This window comes from Artemia sp. Qi Xiang Cuo, chromosome 1 (assembly GCF_049724085.1).
Source record: "Artemia sp. Qi Xiang Cuo chromosome 1, ASM4972408v1, whole genome shotgun sequence".
Classification (NCBI taxonomy): domain Eukaryota; kingdom Metazoa; phylum Arthropoda; class Branchiopoda; order Anostraca; family Artemiidae; genus Artemia; species Artemia sp. Qi Xiang Cuo.
Window position 1 is genome coordinate 2180193 of NC_142794.1, and position 17295 is coordinate 2197487.

General features: G+C 36.0%; 1 protein-coding gene across 1 annotated transcript in view; it reads right to left on the minus strand.

Annotated features, from left to right (window-relative positions):
- The window catches only part of LOC148955900 (MYG1 exonuclease), a 30557-nt gene extending 25064 nt beyond the window's left edge, over window positions 1–5493 (minus strand). The window contains exon 1 of the mRNA XM_089086204.1: window positions 5433–5493. Within this exon, the coding sequence (XP_088942330.1) occupies window positions 5433–5478 (46 nt within the window). The 5' untranslated portion in view covers window positions 5479–5493. The remainder of the gene's footprint in view (window positions 1–5432) is intronic.
- Between the last annotated feature and the right edge of the window lie 11802 nt (window positions 5494–17295).

A 17295-nucleotide genomic window follows, 5' to 3' on the forward strand; every position in this document is an offset into this window, starting at 1 on the left:
TGGGACACCCATGTAAATAACATCATCCATCAAGCAAACTTGTCACTTTTTCTTCTGAATAAACCTAGTTGCCCCCCATCTCAGTTACTAAAGGTATATATTTTTATTGTATGTCCTTTGGTCGAGTACGCTTGTCCTGTCTGGCATCCGGGTCTCTCAATTGAAGCACCCAAAAAAATTGAAAATATTCAAAAAAGAGCCCTGAGGATTATTTATAAAGAAGGCAAGGTCCCATATTCCTACCTCCTTGAAACTTGATACCCTCAAGTCCAGAAGAAAAAATTTATGCCTCTGTTTTGGGAAGTCAGCACAAATAAACCCCTGTACTAAAAACCTCTTTCCTAGCCGCCACTCACCCATAAGAAATTGCCAGCCCATATAGTTTCCCAGCCCCATCCTTTCTCCCATACCCTTTTCTACCTTACGTTATAAAAAACTTTTATTCCCTTTTTTACAAATAAAATCAAACAAACTCACGACCCATAAGTTTGCCATTGTATTACTTTATTTGTTGCCCTTTTTATATTTTTATATTATATTATGACCTATAAAATATTCTATAATTATGAAGGAGAGGAAAAGGAAAAGGGTATGGGATTAAGTCACCCCAGGTCCTGGGGTATCTTCAGTCTGATAAAATTAAGAACTATTTAAATAAATGGAACTAGGTCACCAATTTCAGCTTCTTTTTTTAAAGTTAAATACAACTAAACTTTTATACAAATACTATCCTTCATGGCATCATGTTTCCAGTGTGCATATATATTTTAATTTATATAGACAATTCTGCATTCCAATGGTTCCAGAATAATCTACAGAAAATTCTGGGTTTCCAGCTGACATAATTTAGCTGCAAATCCTAAAGTAGACAGACACACACTTGTATTTGTGTACTAGATACCCACTGTAGGATTCTGGAAACTGCTTTAAAACATATCTAAGCATATATATCATTTCTGAATGCAGACTCCTTCACTTTACCCTCTATCCTTCCCTCATAGTGGAAAAATATATGGTAAATTTCCTGATTAACTCACTAGAAGATAGCTACGAAATAGGCATAATTCTATATTTAGAATTTATCTTGATCCAAATATGGCATTCATTTGTTTTGAAAATGAGCTTTAACAACACCCCCCAACCACTAATATGAAAATATGTACCCTGAGTTGTATGTATGCACTGAACTCTCTGTGAGTCACTTCTTCAAATTGATTTAATGCTTTGTCAAATTAATGGGAAAACCATTGCATATATTCAATTCTGGATATATTTGGACATATGGTGGGATGGAGGTAAAGTTTATTTCTAGTGCATATCAATGTTATATTTGTATTCAGGGTGAAATTCTGATTCTAGTGGTATGTCTATTTCTTAGCTATTTCATTAGTGAGTTAATTTGAAAATTTACCTAACACATAGCCCAGATTATACAAGAAACAAGTTGTGTAACTGAAATTAAATCAGTATGTATAATTTGAGCTATAGGTCCATGAGGGATGAGGGGTAAAGTGAAGCAGTATGTACTTAGGAATGATATAGACCTAAGTAAGAACTTTATAATGTTGTTAAGTAGTTTCCAGAATTTTATAGGTTAACCTGCAGAATACAGGTTACCAGACACCTTCTTGGCAACAAATACTTTTGGACCAGTAGGAACTCTATATTTTGTGCTAAAAAGGTTAAAAAATCATCAGTATCTGTATATAAGAAAATATAAATAATGTAAGAAGTGCAACTATAATTTCCCTATAAAATGTTAGCCATTCAGACCCTCTAATGACCATTTTTTCAAAATATTTGAACCTGACAGTTTTTGTTTTGTTTTTGCAATGCAAGTGGTTGGATGGGACAAAAAACTAGCCTAGACCCCCTTACCTTCTTTCTGGATAGACAATGAAAGTTGACTCACTTGTTACCTTAAATTACCTTAAATCACACTTGCTAGCGATAGGACGAATCCTGTGTCCGCCAGCTTCAGTGATGATAGTTAATCATCATCTGTGGCATCCCAAATGGTGCACCACGGTTTGTTGAGCCACTCCCTATCCACTGATGACTTGAACGCATCCATGCTGGTAGAGGTTACTGTTTTTTCACTAAGGGAGTTCCACAAGCTGACAACTCTATTTGAGAAGAACTTGTTCCTTAGTCTGGTGTTGGCTTGTTTCCAAAAAAGCTTTTGAGAATGACCACAAGTTCTGTTTGAATTGTCTGGTTGGAAAAGGCCAGGAATGGTATTCTCAGTATTTAGAAGCTTGTATGCTGTTATCACATCGCCTCGTTTGCAACAATATGTTAGAGATGGTATTCTAAGCTTATGGAGACGGGATGGATAAGGGACATCATAGAGGTCTCTAATACATTTTGTTGCCCTCCTCTGGACTGATTCTAGAGCTGCTTGGTCTGTCTTATTGATTGGGCATGCGATACACATTCCAAACTCTAGCCTTGGTCAAACTAGACTCTTCTATAGCTTGGTCATAACAGTTGGAGATCTGCTAGTGAACGTTCTTTTGATTAAGCCAAGAGTCTGATTAGCCTTCCCAATAGTTGCTTGTGCATGAATATGAAATTTCAATTTGTGGTTACCTTAAATAATTGACTGACTCATTGCAGATTCAGGATTATATGGAACCACAGTGGCATAGCCCCATAAGTAATTGAGAAATCTAAAAATTAAAGTATGTTGGGTAATTTTATACCTTACCCACCCAGTTAAGGGTAAAAGTTCCATAGAATTTCAGAAGGATAGTCCCTGGATAAACTAAAACTTTCATCAGTGACAAATCTACTAATTCATTGGAATAAGGTAAACATACCACTGAAGGACTTTTTATGCTCTTTCTGAATATAATAATTTCTCTTCTTAAAAGTTCAATTTTAAGCCCATTATGACCTCTCAGAGATGATACTTTTTTCCCTTATTTTTTACAATATAAGATGGTTACAAACAAAACTCTGCTTTTGTCACAATGGCAGATCCAGGGGGCTGAAACCCCCCCCCCCCCCCCAAGATTTTCCTGGTGCCTTCTTTCCCTGTATTTTTTTACTCTTTTTTTAGAATAAATTTGTCAATTTGGTCAATTATTGGCACCTTTGTCATATTCCCCCAAGATTTTGCTCATTGGCACTCTTGTCACAATGGGCATCTCCTAAGATCTTGCTCTAGATCCACCCCAGCTTCATCATATGTAGAATAATTGTGCATTTAATCTTAATAGATTCCAGCTGCTACTCCACTATACTTTATCCCCCCCCATCATGTGGAAATATATCCTAGCCCAAATTATATATTTCCCATGCATTTCCTGATTCTCTTTCTTCTAATTCTAAAAATGTAACTTTTACTGCTTGATATCTAAAAGTAACTAAACAATAATTTTACCTAGGGTTGGTCCAAGAGCCAATCTCTTTTTCTGGAATGCCAAAAAAGTGGCCTTTCCCAAAAAGAGGTCTTTTACCCTAAGTCAGTATTTTAGAATGTTTAAAAGTAGTTTCCAGAATTTTATATTGCTTCCTTATGGACATTGGAACTGCTTTATTGCTTTTACTGCTTTACTGCTTTTATATTGCTTCCTTATGGACATTGGATACACTTTATTGTGCCTTTAAAAAAAAGAAACTAAGGAGTATCCTTGCTGCTTTGTGTAGTCTATTATGCATTTTTGAAGACCCCACCCACACACCTTCCCATCACAAACAAATAATAGTTCAGCAGGGACAAATCATTTTATTTTATTTGAGACAAATCATTTTGACCTATTTGATTTATTACCAGCAGCTAAACTTAGTTTATCTGCTGGTGATGGTCACTGTATATGTGACCAAAATATGCCATGATTTAGTAAAATTCTAGTTTAGCTACATTTTGCTATCTTGGAAAGGGGTAAGGTTAGGAAAATGAAACTTTCAAGGATGAGTCTATAGACTAAAGTATGGGTACTTTTGCATTACCCAGGCCTCTTGGCTTAATCACTATAGAGAAGGCAGTGATAAAACCTGTTTTTGACATGATAACTGCTGTAGACTAGGCAATGATAGCATGGTTTGCATTGCATATAAGATATAAAACTGTGTTTTTTGGATTTCAGGGGGGGGGGCGAAGTTACCTAGGTTAGGTTACATATTTAATATATGCAATGCTTTACCCCCCTCCCTAATTTACAAATATATCAGTCAAATTTGTTTCTAAACTAGGCCTATTATATATTCCTCCTGTTTTATTTTATTTCATTAGCATTAACCAAACTTGACTTTTTAGAGAGGCCCACATAATGCAAAAGTACCAAAATATGTCCCAGGAAGATATTTTGAAGTAACTTCTTTCTAGCCTATTCCTCTATTCTTTCTCCCTCTAGAGGGCTCTGACCTTTGATGACCAATAAAAATCTTTGTGTTATAAAAGTGGGTAAATTTCTAGTTAGCCGTGTAATTTAGCTAAGATGAAAGTGAAAACGTCATTTAATTCCATTTTGGTAAAGTTCTACCAAATCATATTATTGAGTTAGGACAAAAGTAAATACACCATTCAATCCTTTTTTATGCTGATTACAAATATAAGGTAAAATTCTAATTTAGTTACTTTTACCTATCTTGGAAAGGGGTGAGGTTAGGGAAATTAAACTTTCAGGGATGGGTCTACAGGTTAGAATATGTCCTAGGAAGTATTTTGAAGTACTTATCTCCTTTCCTTCTCCCTCTAGAGGATCCTGAAATTTGCCTATATGACAAGTCTATACCTATTGAAATTTTGACAAAACAACATTTAACCTTAATTTTCAGTTATAAGATTCTTTCTCTGGCTTTAGTTCTGAAAGTGTAATTCGTGTCATTTGAGTAGTATTTAAAGCCATATCAGTGTTAATTCTCAAAACTTAGGAAATGTATTTGCATATCTTTAAAACTCTATAAATCAGGATTGAGCAAAGTTGTGAGGCTGAAAACAATTTTGTTGGACTTCATTTTAAGCAGAAGATCTATTTTACAAGGTTTCACTTTTATAACACACAGATTTTTAAAGGTCATCAAAGGTCAGGACCCTTTAGAGGGAGAAGGAGTGGAGGTAGGTGTTTCAAAATACCTTCCTGGGACATACTTTAGCCTGTAGATCTATCCCTGAAAGTTTAATTTTCCTAACAAAACTCCTTTCCAAGATAGTCAAAAGTAGCTAAAGCAGAATTTTACCCAAATATAATAATCATTTCTATCGGAAATGAATTTCAGCCCCCCCCCCTATATATGCTAATTTAGGGTTAGGTATATATAGGGGGGGGGCTGAAATTCATTTCCAATAGAAATGATTATTATATTCGTTATCAGCATAAAAAAAGGTATCGAATGGTGTATTCACTTTATTTCTAACTCAATAATATGATTTGGTAGAACTTTACCATTTTTCCAAATGGTATCCCTAAAAATTAACAACAAACCTCTTGAGAAATTTCGGAAAATTTTGAAGGCTATTTGGCTTGGCATTCCATTTATTTCTTCTTCGACTTTGCCCAGAAGGACACGCCATCTATTTTTTTTAGGCAAACATTTTCAGGGAGGCAAGCCGAATTGTGGGAACCATTGGCGTTCAAAAATAATTTATTTGTTCTATGCACACATAAGGATATTACTGACGACATGCTAGAACCCATATTTCTGCGGGTATTCAGTGGATGTATACTTTTACACTTACAATCAATAAATAAAAGAAAGTTTTCATCAAACAATGAAAGTGAAATGAAACAACTTACTCGATGTAATGTCACAGGTAAAGGATGACTTAAGTATTTTTTTTGCATTTTCTTTGTTGTTTCTTATATGAAATTTGTCAACTAGCTTGAGAATGGATCTTAAGCAGCTATTCAATTTTTATTTTCGGCTATTTTAGACCTCTCAAGAAGCTAAGATTTAGATTGAAAACTATTTTGCACTATGAAAGTTATAAGGTCATGGTATTTCCCATTTGAGTTATTGATCATTTATTGACCAATTACACGGTAAGCAAAGTAAAATCGTATTTTCTTCCTTTAAAATTACAAGTTAAATTCGCGGCGCATTGGAACTCGTAACTTAACCCATCGTTGGTAGAAAAAAATCAATTTTGTTTTGCAAATATATTATTAATACAACAAATATCAAACACAAATTTTTCGGTTCACTCTCTTTCTTGCCACATCTTTAATGCAGAATCATTCAAATTAGCCTCAGAATGGTGCTTGAGCTCCTATCTAATTTTAACTATCGGCTATTTTAGACCTCTCAAGAGGCTAAGATTTAGAGTGATCGTAATATTACAGTAAACAATTTCTTACACTACAAAAGTTATGTACTTGATGCTTCCCCTTTAAGTTTTCGTATTAAACAATTATAGTCCAATTTTATGGTTAGCAATGTAAATTTTACTTTTTTGCATTGTCAGTTAATTTTGTTGCCGCATTGAAACTGGTAATTTGGCTCACTATTGATATAAAAACTCGTTGGCATTTTTTGTCTCTTTTAAAAGAAAAAACATAAGGATTTTCAATCCCCCTCCAGATGTCCAACTTTTAAGTTCAAAGGTGCGTATGTTGCACATTGTTTGAATAGAAAAATTACATGGTTTTTCATGTGTATGATTTCAGTTGCAAAATAGGCACGTGGACCTTGACGACACCATCCCCTTGATTGTTTGAATTTTTTATCAATCTAATTTGAGGCCCAAAGTAGCCCAGGGGCCTTCCAAGATCAACTCTTTTTGGTAATGTTTTATCAGAGATGGGCTGTCGCTGTTGCATTGATGGCTTGAAAGTTAAGGTATAAGTACCATGGGCCACTGAAAAATGAGAATGATGATTCCCAGGAGCTCATTTACTTTCCACAACTTTAATCTGTTCGAAGCTTAAAGGACAGGTTTACATTTCGTCAAGGGGAAACCAAATATATGTTCACAAATAAATTAAATGAGGCTAATGATTTACAGAGGTTATTTCCTTTCTACAATCTCCGATCTGCTTGAGCCTTAAGGGACAAGTTTATATTCTGTCAAGCGAAACCGAATGAATTTTCAAAAGCAGTTGCTGCTTCTGAGCTCTACCTACTTTCAGCCCTCAAATGCTAATATCGACTTTGAATTCTGTCTTAGGGTAGAAATTTTTTACCTTAGATTGTTATAGCCATGAATTAGCCAAATTAATATTGCACTGTTCTAGAATATTTCTATAAAAACAACAAGTTGTATGGAAGAATGTAGAGGTTGTTGCCCTTTAGGAATATTTGAATTTGGCAAACCAATACTTTGTGAAAAAAAGCTAATCTAATGCATTTACTTTCGAGACAAAGTAAAACTTTCTAAACAAGTACCCCCCACATCCCCCACTTTCCGAGTATCTAAATGTGAAACTGTATAATTTAGCTGTTTCAAAATCAATTTAATTAAAGAATATTTTTAAATTGATAAGTTGTTAAGAGTGATTAAATAGAACTATAAAGCTCACTCAAGGAATTTTGGGTCTGTATGGTGTCACTAAAAAGGAAAGCCGTTTTTCATAGGCAGCGCAATCGCGCTGCCTAAGTAAAGAACAATTTTTTTCCATACCAGGGCACTTCGTAGTGAAGGAGTTGTAGTAGAAACTTCGAAAAGGGCTCATAGGATTGGAAATTGAAATGGCTAGTGCCCTTTTTAATAGTCGAAAGTGATTGCAGGGCAACTAGCAGACACCCCAAGCCCATCATTCCCCCAAACACATCCAATCAAAATTTTGAGATAGCCATTTTGTTGAGCGTAGTTGATTTCCAGATAGAAAATATGTTTTTGAATGGGACATTCCCCCACAACCCTCAGGGAAAGGGTTTTAAGTTATGCCCTGGGGGCATATAAGAACAATGTTGGCACAGTTTCCCCCACAACCCTCAGGGAAAGGGTTTTAAGTTATGCCCTGGGGGCATATAAGAACAATGTTGGCATAATTTATTATTTATTATTTTTTTTTCTTTAGAGCAGGGCGCTTCGTATAGAAGAATTTGTCGTAGAAACTTCGAAAAGAGCTCATTCAATTGGAAATTGGAGTTGTTTGTGCCCTTTTTAATAGTCGAAAATGATTGGAAGGCAACTAAACCGCTTCCACGCCCAGCATTTCCCGAAACACATCCAATCAAAATTTTGAGATAGCCATTTTGTTCAGCGTAGTTGATTTCCAGATACAAATTATGTTTTTGACGAGGACACTCCCCCACAGCCTTCAGGGCAAGTGTTGTAAGTTATGCCCTGGGAGCATAAACGGTTTTTATAGAAGGCGTTGTCGGACAAACTTCAAAAAAGTCTCATTCGATTGGAAATTCAAAGGGCAAGTGCCCTTTTTAATAGTCGAAAGTAATTGGAGGGCAACTAACCCCCCTCTCACACACACCCTTTCCCCAAACACATCCAATAAAAAATTTTGAGATAGCAATTTTATCCAACGTAGTTGAAAGTTTTGGACATTAGGTATTTAATGATGACAGCCCCTCCTCCCCCCACAGCCATCAGGGCAAGGGTTGTAAGTTATGCCCTGGGGGCATATAAGGTTTTTATTGAAAGCGTTGTCGTAGAAACTTCAAAAGGGCTCATTCAATTGGAAATTGAAAGGACTAGTTCCTTTTTTAATAGTTGAAAGTGATTAGATAGCGACTAACGCCCCAACAAACATAAGCCCTATCGTGCAAGACACACCCACCATTTTCCCAAACACATCCAATCAAAATTTTGAGATATCCATTTTGTTCAACGTAGTTGAAAATTCTGGAAATTCGGTCTTTTAGGATGATAACCCCCTTAGAGCCATCCTTACTACTTACTACTTACTTAACTACTCACTACTACTTCAACTGCCTGAAGTAGTTAAGCAACAGGTAAAGCAACATCGTTCCATTTGTACGTGCATTGGCAAGTAAAAAGAAAGGAAAACATTTTAAAAGGAAACGTCTTCTTCAAGCGAGCGGTAGCTTTTTTACACTTTTACTGCCAATAATTGAGGACTTGTAAACAGTTTTCTCTAGATGGATAAACCCTATAAATTGACCCCAATAAAACTCGCTCTTTCCCCTGTGTAACACTTTGAGGACAATCTGAGTAAATTCATTGACTATGAGAATATTGACGATGATAAAAACTACTTTTACTTCAAGATGCACTTCGCCAAGTGGACAAACTTAAGCCTTATCGTGCAAGACCAGTCAATGTAAATTTCATTGATCACAAAAAAATCTCCTTAGGATTCTACTGCTACTGCTGCTGGATCACAATTAAAGAAGTAGGAATTGGATTTAATAGTGTCGAGCATTGGAAATATAATGTAACAATCATATCGTGAACAAAGTAAACGACTCATAACATATCTCATGGAAAATGGTCAAGATCATATTCAACTTGATAGCAATGGGAAACGAATTATAATGCAAGGTAAGAGCTATAATCTACTTTATTTTATCAATGATATAGCTACAAAACCTAAACGACTTTTATCATTTGACACTCGTCTATACAACTTTCTAAATACATTAAACTTCCCCAAAAGCCTTATTAGCAATAGAAAAATTCTAAAAAAAATTAAATGAACATATTCCATCATCATCGTCAACATTAAGACTTGAAGAAGAAGAAGAAGAAGATTTTAAATCAATCTTGGAAAATACTAGCACACCTAGAGGAAACATTGATTTGACTATGAGGAGGAGCAGACTGCTGATAGCTATAAAAAACTGAAGACGTATTGATATCAACTCAAAGTAACCACCACCACCACCCACTAGTACATGAAAAGGTAGTGGATGTTACAATACGTGTTTAGGTTCAAACTGGTTGAAGTTCTGAAACGTGTTTATGAAAATATTGGTGAAGAGGGAAGTTTAAGTTCCCCCACCACTCTAAAAGTGTACAAGACTATCTACAAAATGAAACAAGCTACACTCTGCATAGAAATCATAGGCTTCGTGCTAATCACTATTCAAAAACTGAATCCTTTTCCCCCTATATATAATGTAAGCAGATCTCTTAACTCTAGATGAGGTTCAAATGTGTCACAATACACCATACAAGTACATTCTACTTGCAATCAGTGTTTTTAGTCGCTATGCGTATGTCATTCCACTGCGGATAAAGAGATGTGATGAAGTTGCTCAGGCTATAGAAAGTATTCTTGGACAGGATTCGTATAAAAAAATTCAAATGGATCGCTGTAGTGAGTTTGTTAATCCACATTTCGAAAAATTACTAATGAAATATAATACACTGTTCTATGATCGTCATGGTCCTATAAAGGCTGAATTGGCCAAACGACTGATAAGAACATTTCGACATTTAGTTTCAAGATATTGTACATTGAAAGATACACCTGCTTTCATTCATGGTTTAGATAAAATCATGTTGATTTATAATCAAGGACCCCATCGATCATGGTCCAACTCAACCCCAACGGGAGTTCATCATTCTGATCATGACACATTTGATATTTTTCTTAAACAATATTCCAATTAAACTCTTGTGAAGAAAAAATGCAATGTTGGTGATACTGTTCGAATTAATAGAACAACTAATGTTTTTGAAAAGGGCAATTACTTGTGGTCCACTGAACTTTTTAAAGTGACAAAAAACCTAGACACCAAACCCATACCTTATCGTCTACGAGACACCAAAGAGGAAGAGATTTTCGGCGGCTTTTGTGACTATGAACTACAAAAAGTTAGAAACAGTAGTGAAATCTATCAAATTAAAAAGATATTAAAGAGCCATACTCACAGGGGTATGAAACAGTTACTTGTTCGTTGGCTCGAATACAACTCCGATTTTGATTCTTGGATTGATGTTGAAGACATGAACAATGCCCAACGATTTCTATGTTATCTTTATGTCCAACGTCTCCGATACTTTCTACAATGACTTGAATAAAACAAGTGATTTTTGGATAAAACTCTCCCCCACCATCAAATTCAACAGTATGTATGAAGTGGCTCTTGTCAATTGTATGCTCAAATATACCTATAATATCCGTAGGAAGGATGACATATACAATATAGAAATTAGGCCCTATGATTGTTCACTCGTTAGCGATCTACATGATGATTGGCCACTCGTTAGCGATCGAGATAAAATTGATAAGATCAATTCATTTGAATATCTATATGTTGTATTGCCATATGAGGAACTCACTTGTATGAAAGATTTGTGTCGTACTACCAATAAAAAATTTCCGCTCGTAAAAAAGGAGCCTTTTAATTCAACTATTCAAAAGAAGAGCGCGAGATTTATATTGGTTCACCAATTGCCAATCAAAAGGTTATTCCCAATGATAATTTAAGAGATGTTCTTGGTTTTAAACACGATATAATCAGTGGTAAAAATACTGGGAGTGTTAGGGGGATGATTCATGTTATTTTTGCAGACTACCCACCTGGCTTCGCCTCAGACTCTTGTATATTTCTTTATGCGTCCTTTGTTGAAACACCGAGAGTTGGTAATTCAAATGTCCACCTCCTACGTGTTCTTGAAAGAAAAATAACCCACGAACATGTTCATCACTATAATATAAAGCATCTTGAGTATGTTCCAGTAAATACTTCATATTTGGAACTCTGTCAGTTAAAACTAAGAAGTGAATTGGGTGATCCTCTAGCAATAACAAAAAGTTTAGCTGTGATTACATGTCATTTTCGACCCATTGTCACTGCCTAAGATGAGCAAAAGAAGAATTCCATTTGTCTGTCCTGATATTGACTGCTATGTTGGTGCTCTGAGTCCTCGTCAAATAGGTCGGATTGGACTATTACAAAGGGCGTAGTACAATGTCTGGCTATGGTATTGGTAGTTGGTTTGCTAGGCTATTTCGTTCTGCACTACCCCTTGCCAGAAAATATCTTTTACCTGCTGCATCAAATCTTGCTGCCTCTACGCTACAGGACTTGGGATTGGGTAAAAATTTCAACGAGAGTGTTAAAGAAAATATTAGATCTTCAACAAGAGCCGTTGGTGAGCAATTAAAATCTCAGGAAAATATGAAGGGATTAAAAAGGGTGCGTGGTTATCATTCACTCATCAGTCTCTACCCAGGTGGGAAGCGAAATACATAAACAACGACTTTGAGGAATAAAAGGAAGAAGCCCCATAAGAAGAAGAAGAAAAGAAAGATTGTTAGATCTAAGAAGAATTTCTTCCCTTAAGATGAACTATCTCCCCTACAAAGAATCGCATCCATCAATCAGGTCCTCATTGAATCTATTCAATGCTGAAAATGTTGATGTCAGTGTCAGGTATGGCTACTATGAACAATTTCATCCTCAACAACCCCTCTTGGACGATTGGCCACTCGTTAGCGATCAACATGATGATTGGCCACTCGTTAGCGATCGAGATAAAATTGATAAGATCAATTCATTTGAATATCCATATGTTGTATTGCCATATGAAGAACTCACTTGTATGAAAGATTTGAGTCGTGCTATCAATAAAAGAATTTCCGATCATAAAAAAGAAGCCTTTCAATTCAACTATTCAAAAAAAGAGGGTGGGATTTATATTGGTTTATCAATTGCCAATGAAAATGTTATTCGCAATGATAATTTAAGAGATGTTCTTGGTTTAAACACAATATAATCAGTGGCAAAAAGGCTGGGAGTGTTATTGGGATGATTCATGTTATTTTTGCAGACTACCCACCTGGCTTCGCCTCAGACTCTTGTATATTTCTTTATGCGTCCTTTGTTGAAACATCGAGAGCTGGTAATTCAAATGTACCCCCTCCTACGTGTTCTTAAGCGAACAATAACCCACGAACATGTTCATCTCTATAATATAAAGCATCTTCAGTATGCTCCTGTAAATACTTCATATTTGGAACTCTGTCAGTTAACACTAAGAAGCGAATTGGCTGATCCACTAGCAATAACAAAAGGTTTAGCTGTGATTGCATGTCATTTTCGACCCATTGTCACTGCCTAAGATGAACAATAGAAGAATTCAATTTGTCTGTCCTGATATTGACTGCTATGCTCTGAGTCCTCGTCAAATAGGTCATGGATTGGACTATTACAAGGGGCGTACCCCAATGTCTTGATATGGTCTTGGTTGCTGGTTTGCTAGGTTATTTCGTTCTGCACTACCCCTTTCCAGAAAATATCTTGTACCTGCTGCATCAAATTTCGCTGCCTCAACACTATAGGACTGGGGATCAGGTAAAAATTTCAATGAGAGTGTTAAAGAAAATATTAGATCTTCAGCAAGAGCCGTTGGTGAGTAATTAAAATCTCAGGAAAATATGAAAGGATTAAAAAGGGTGCGTGGTCATCATTCACTCATCAGTCTCTACCCAGGTGGGAAGCGAAAGACATCAGCAACGACTTTGAGAATAAAAGGAAGAAGACCAATAAGCAGAAGACGAAGAAAAAGATTGTTAGATCAAAGAAGGATTTATTCTCTTAAGATGAACTATCTCCCCTACAAAGAATCGCATCCATCAATCAGGTCCTCATTGAATCTATTCAATGCTGAAAATGTTGATGTCAGTGTCAAGTATGGCTACTATGAACAATTTCATCCTCAACAACCCCTCTCGGAAAATTTACACTTTCAGATATTTTCCAATGAAGACTATTTCCTTGATTTGTCATCAACATTTATTGATTCAAACGTTGCGGTGAATAAAAAGTCAGACAATGCAAATCCCGCTGCTGCCGATGGCCAGTCCTATGAAAACTGTATCCTACACAACTTGTTCAAACAAATTAATGTATTCATTAATGAAACATTGGTGAGCACTAGCAATAATTTATCCAACTATACAAGGTACATACAATTTATGATGATGACTCCAAAGGCCTATAAGGAGTTGAGAGGACAGTCACTGGGCTATTAATACCAATCAGGTGTGGATACTGGCGGTGAGTTAACTGCTGTATTGGCCAAGGAGTATCATCTAGTTGGAAATTTAAATCATGAGATATTCAATATATCCCAATGGTTACCGCCAGTGTCAAGATTGACATAAAGTTACAACTAGCTCCATCGAATTATATTTTGAGAAAAACACTTGCTTCAGCACCCGATGCAATTCTACATGTTCGAAAACAACAGGTTATGAGCTCTGTTGTATTGGCAGTGGAAAAGCTAAGGGCCAATGGTAAGAATATTAACCATCTTGTCCCCCATACGATCACCAGTCAATGTCACATTTTCACTGGCTCTCGCAGTTATACCGAGTCATCATTTATCAATGGAGAAATACCATCAAAACTCGTTTTGGCCTTTATGAAGAGTGCCAGTGTCGTTGGATCCTGGACTACATCCCCCCATGATTTTAATTTTTTGGTCTATCTAGCTTTGTGTGCAAAGTGAATGGAATTCCACTGTAAACTCTATCATTTTATAAAAAAATACTATAGAACTCTATATTTCATGCAATCCATGAAATAGTTGTGATTCACAACTATTTGAAAATGGAGTAACTGATTCAATGTTTTCAAAAAATCATGGTTTAATTGTTTTGGAGCTGTCTGGCACTCAAGATATAAGCATAGTTCGAACGGGGAATGTACGTTTAGAGTGCATATTTGCCGATACTTTGACTGAAAGTATCATATTAATATCATTGAGTCAATTTGAAACCTATTGGGAAATCACACTCGACGGCAGTGTTCTACTAGACCTTGCACCAAGAACACAAACCAAATAATAAGCGTATTTAATATGGATTTATACATGTCCCAGTACAAGTCCTATTGCATACCATCAAACTTCATTGAAAAAATTCCATGAGTTAACAATACCCTAATCATTGCCAATAGCAGTCCATCGACTTTGAAGATAGGTCATTGGCTATGCATCTTTCAAACAGTGAAGAATATCGAATGTTTTTGATCCTCTTGGCCTATCATATAAATTCCACACTCCACACATCAACAACTTTATTGAGAGCAGTGGGAAAACTATTATTCAAAATCAAAGGACAGTACATGATTTAACGACTATGACATGTGGCTTTCATGCACTACTCTTTCTCATGTTCAGATGTCGTGGCTATATCTAAAAGCAGTTTCTCAGCATTTACGTTGACTTTCCTTGATTCAACGACTTCCTAGTGGAAAATATTCCTTCAAGCGTCTTTAATATTGATTTTAGTGCCCTACGAATAAAATGTTCTAAAAATGTATGTAAAATTGTTTATTAATAAAAATGATATATATATATACATGATAAAAACGACTTCTTTACTCTTTAGATTTCATCTTCTACTACATATAGGTATTTGTTGAGAACAACTAATGCGGGTAGATCATCAGAATTCACTGTATACGTATCCTGATGTACTGCAATGTCAGGATCACGTTTTCTACAGTATAATGTAACTTCACTCTTATCATATCTCTTTGTATAGTCAATGTTCGGGTTGATATTTAGCCACCAATATTATACCGGTGGGCTAAGATGCCACCAGTGTTATAGTGGTAAGCTACAATGCCACTAGTATTGGTATGGTAATGTACGGGTGTCACCACTTATTGGAGAGGAAAGCCCCGGCCCAAATTATAATGTGATGCTCGCGTCTATCACACATGTTCTGCAAGTATCGGGTTTGGTACTACCCTATTTACAGTATACCCTGTCCCAGGGTATGAAAACGTGATTGAGTGGTCAAATGGCCACTTTCTAAAGTCAAGTGTACCCGCTCTGGGTTACGACTAAAAATCTCTAACTCTCTCCTTAGAGGTAATGAGCCTCCTGTCAATATAATAATGACGGTATCTCGTAACTCTATTCCTACCCTGCCTGGGTTCCGGGAAAACTAGTACACAGTTTGTAGAAAATACCTTACTTGTATTCTTCCAAACGGTATAACAACCAAAAAATATGCTTCCCCGAACGGGATCTAAATGCAGACTAACTCAAAAATAATGTTCTTTACAGCAACTCTTCACAGGGTTGGACCTTCGGTTGGCCCAGCCAATCCTCGCAATCCCCATTCAAAACCAATTCTACTTTCTCAGCTTTATCATTCAATGACTCCAAACCAGGAAGTACAAAATAGAATTTAGTTCAAAGCTTACTTACTGCAAAACCACTATAGCTTAGCGACGAGACTTTTAAATAATCATTGAAAACTATACTGTGGGCAAATCTACGCAAATATAATTACGGAACGAAAACAGCTTGGCCCAGCCAATCCTCTAAATCCCCATTCAAAACCAATTCTACTTTCTTAGCTTTATTATTCAATGACTCAAACCAGGAAGTACGAAATAGAATTTAGTTCAATGCTTACTTATTGCAAAACAACTATAGCTTAGCGACGAGACTTTTAAACAGTCATTGAAAATTATACTGTGGGCAAATCTACGCAAATATAATTACGGAACGAAAACAGGTCATTTATCTGAAAAGAAAAAAAAACAGGGGTGAGACCCCAACAGTCAATGATACTATTTTCATTCATTTTGTAAAATTCGCATGTTTTAATTTGCTTATTTGAAGCAATGTCACATACAGTATCTTAAAGTGGTAAATCACATTCCCTAACAGCCAAATAAAAATAAATAAGATTGTAATCATAGCAGCCATTGTCTTTGCGGACTAGACGTAGAAAATAAATTCTTTTGTTAGTCCAACAGTTTAAATATAGACCGGACTCCTCCTCCCAAAGCAATCTGAAACCACGACGACACCAGTCTCGTAGTAAAAAACTAAAACCAACTTTAGGACTATTTCCAACCATACAAGACATGTATTCATACAGGATATGTATTCTCTCACTGATTACATTTATCATACTGGCAATTAGAGCAAAGGTGCCCTCTAGGATGAGTGTCACACACCCCTTCAAGACAGGAATTACAACCTTTAATTTGTACGGCATATCCTCTATGCAATTTACACGGGTTGAATAATCTGCACTTTTCATCCTACTCATCAATCATTGTACAATTCTCACATAATGACCAGCTGCCCAGTGTATACATGCATAGCGGACATGTTTGGAACATTTTTCATGTGTTGAAACTCTCACCGCCAAAATGAAACTGAGCTACGATCAACAAATTGAGTGGGATAGAAAGGAGAGCGAAAGGAGTAAATCGTCTTTGAACAACATCCTTCTCGTGAATAAATCATAGTCTTAAATTGCAAAGCTAGCGTGTGTTTAAAAGCAAATCCACTATATCATTTTGTCTTGTCGTGATTAATATTTCAATAGATGTGTAAATGCCTTTGGACCACGAAGTAGTAGCTTCATGCAATAGTCTAATGACGGAGAATCAGTTTTTATTATATCAACAAGCATTCCCGGAGAAAATATCTTCCTTTGA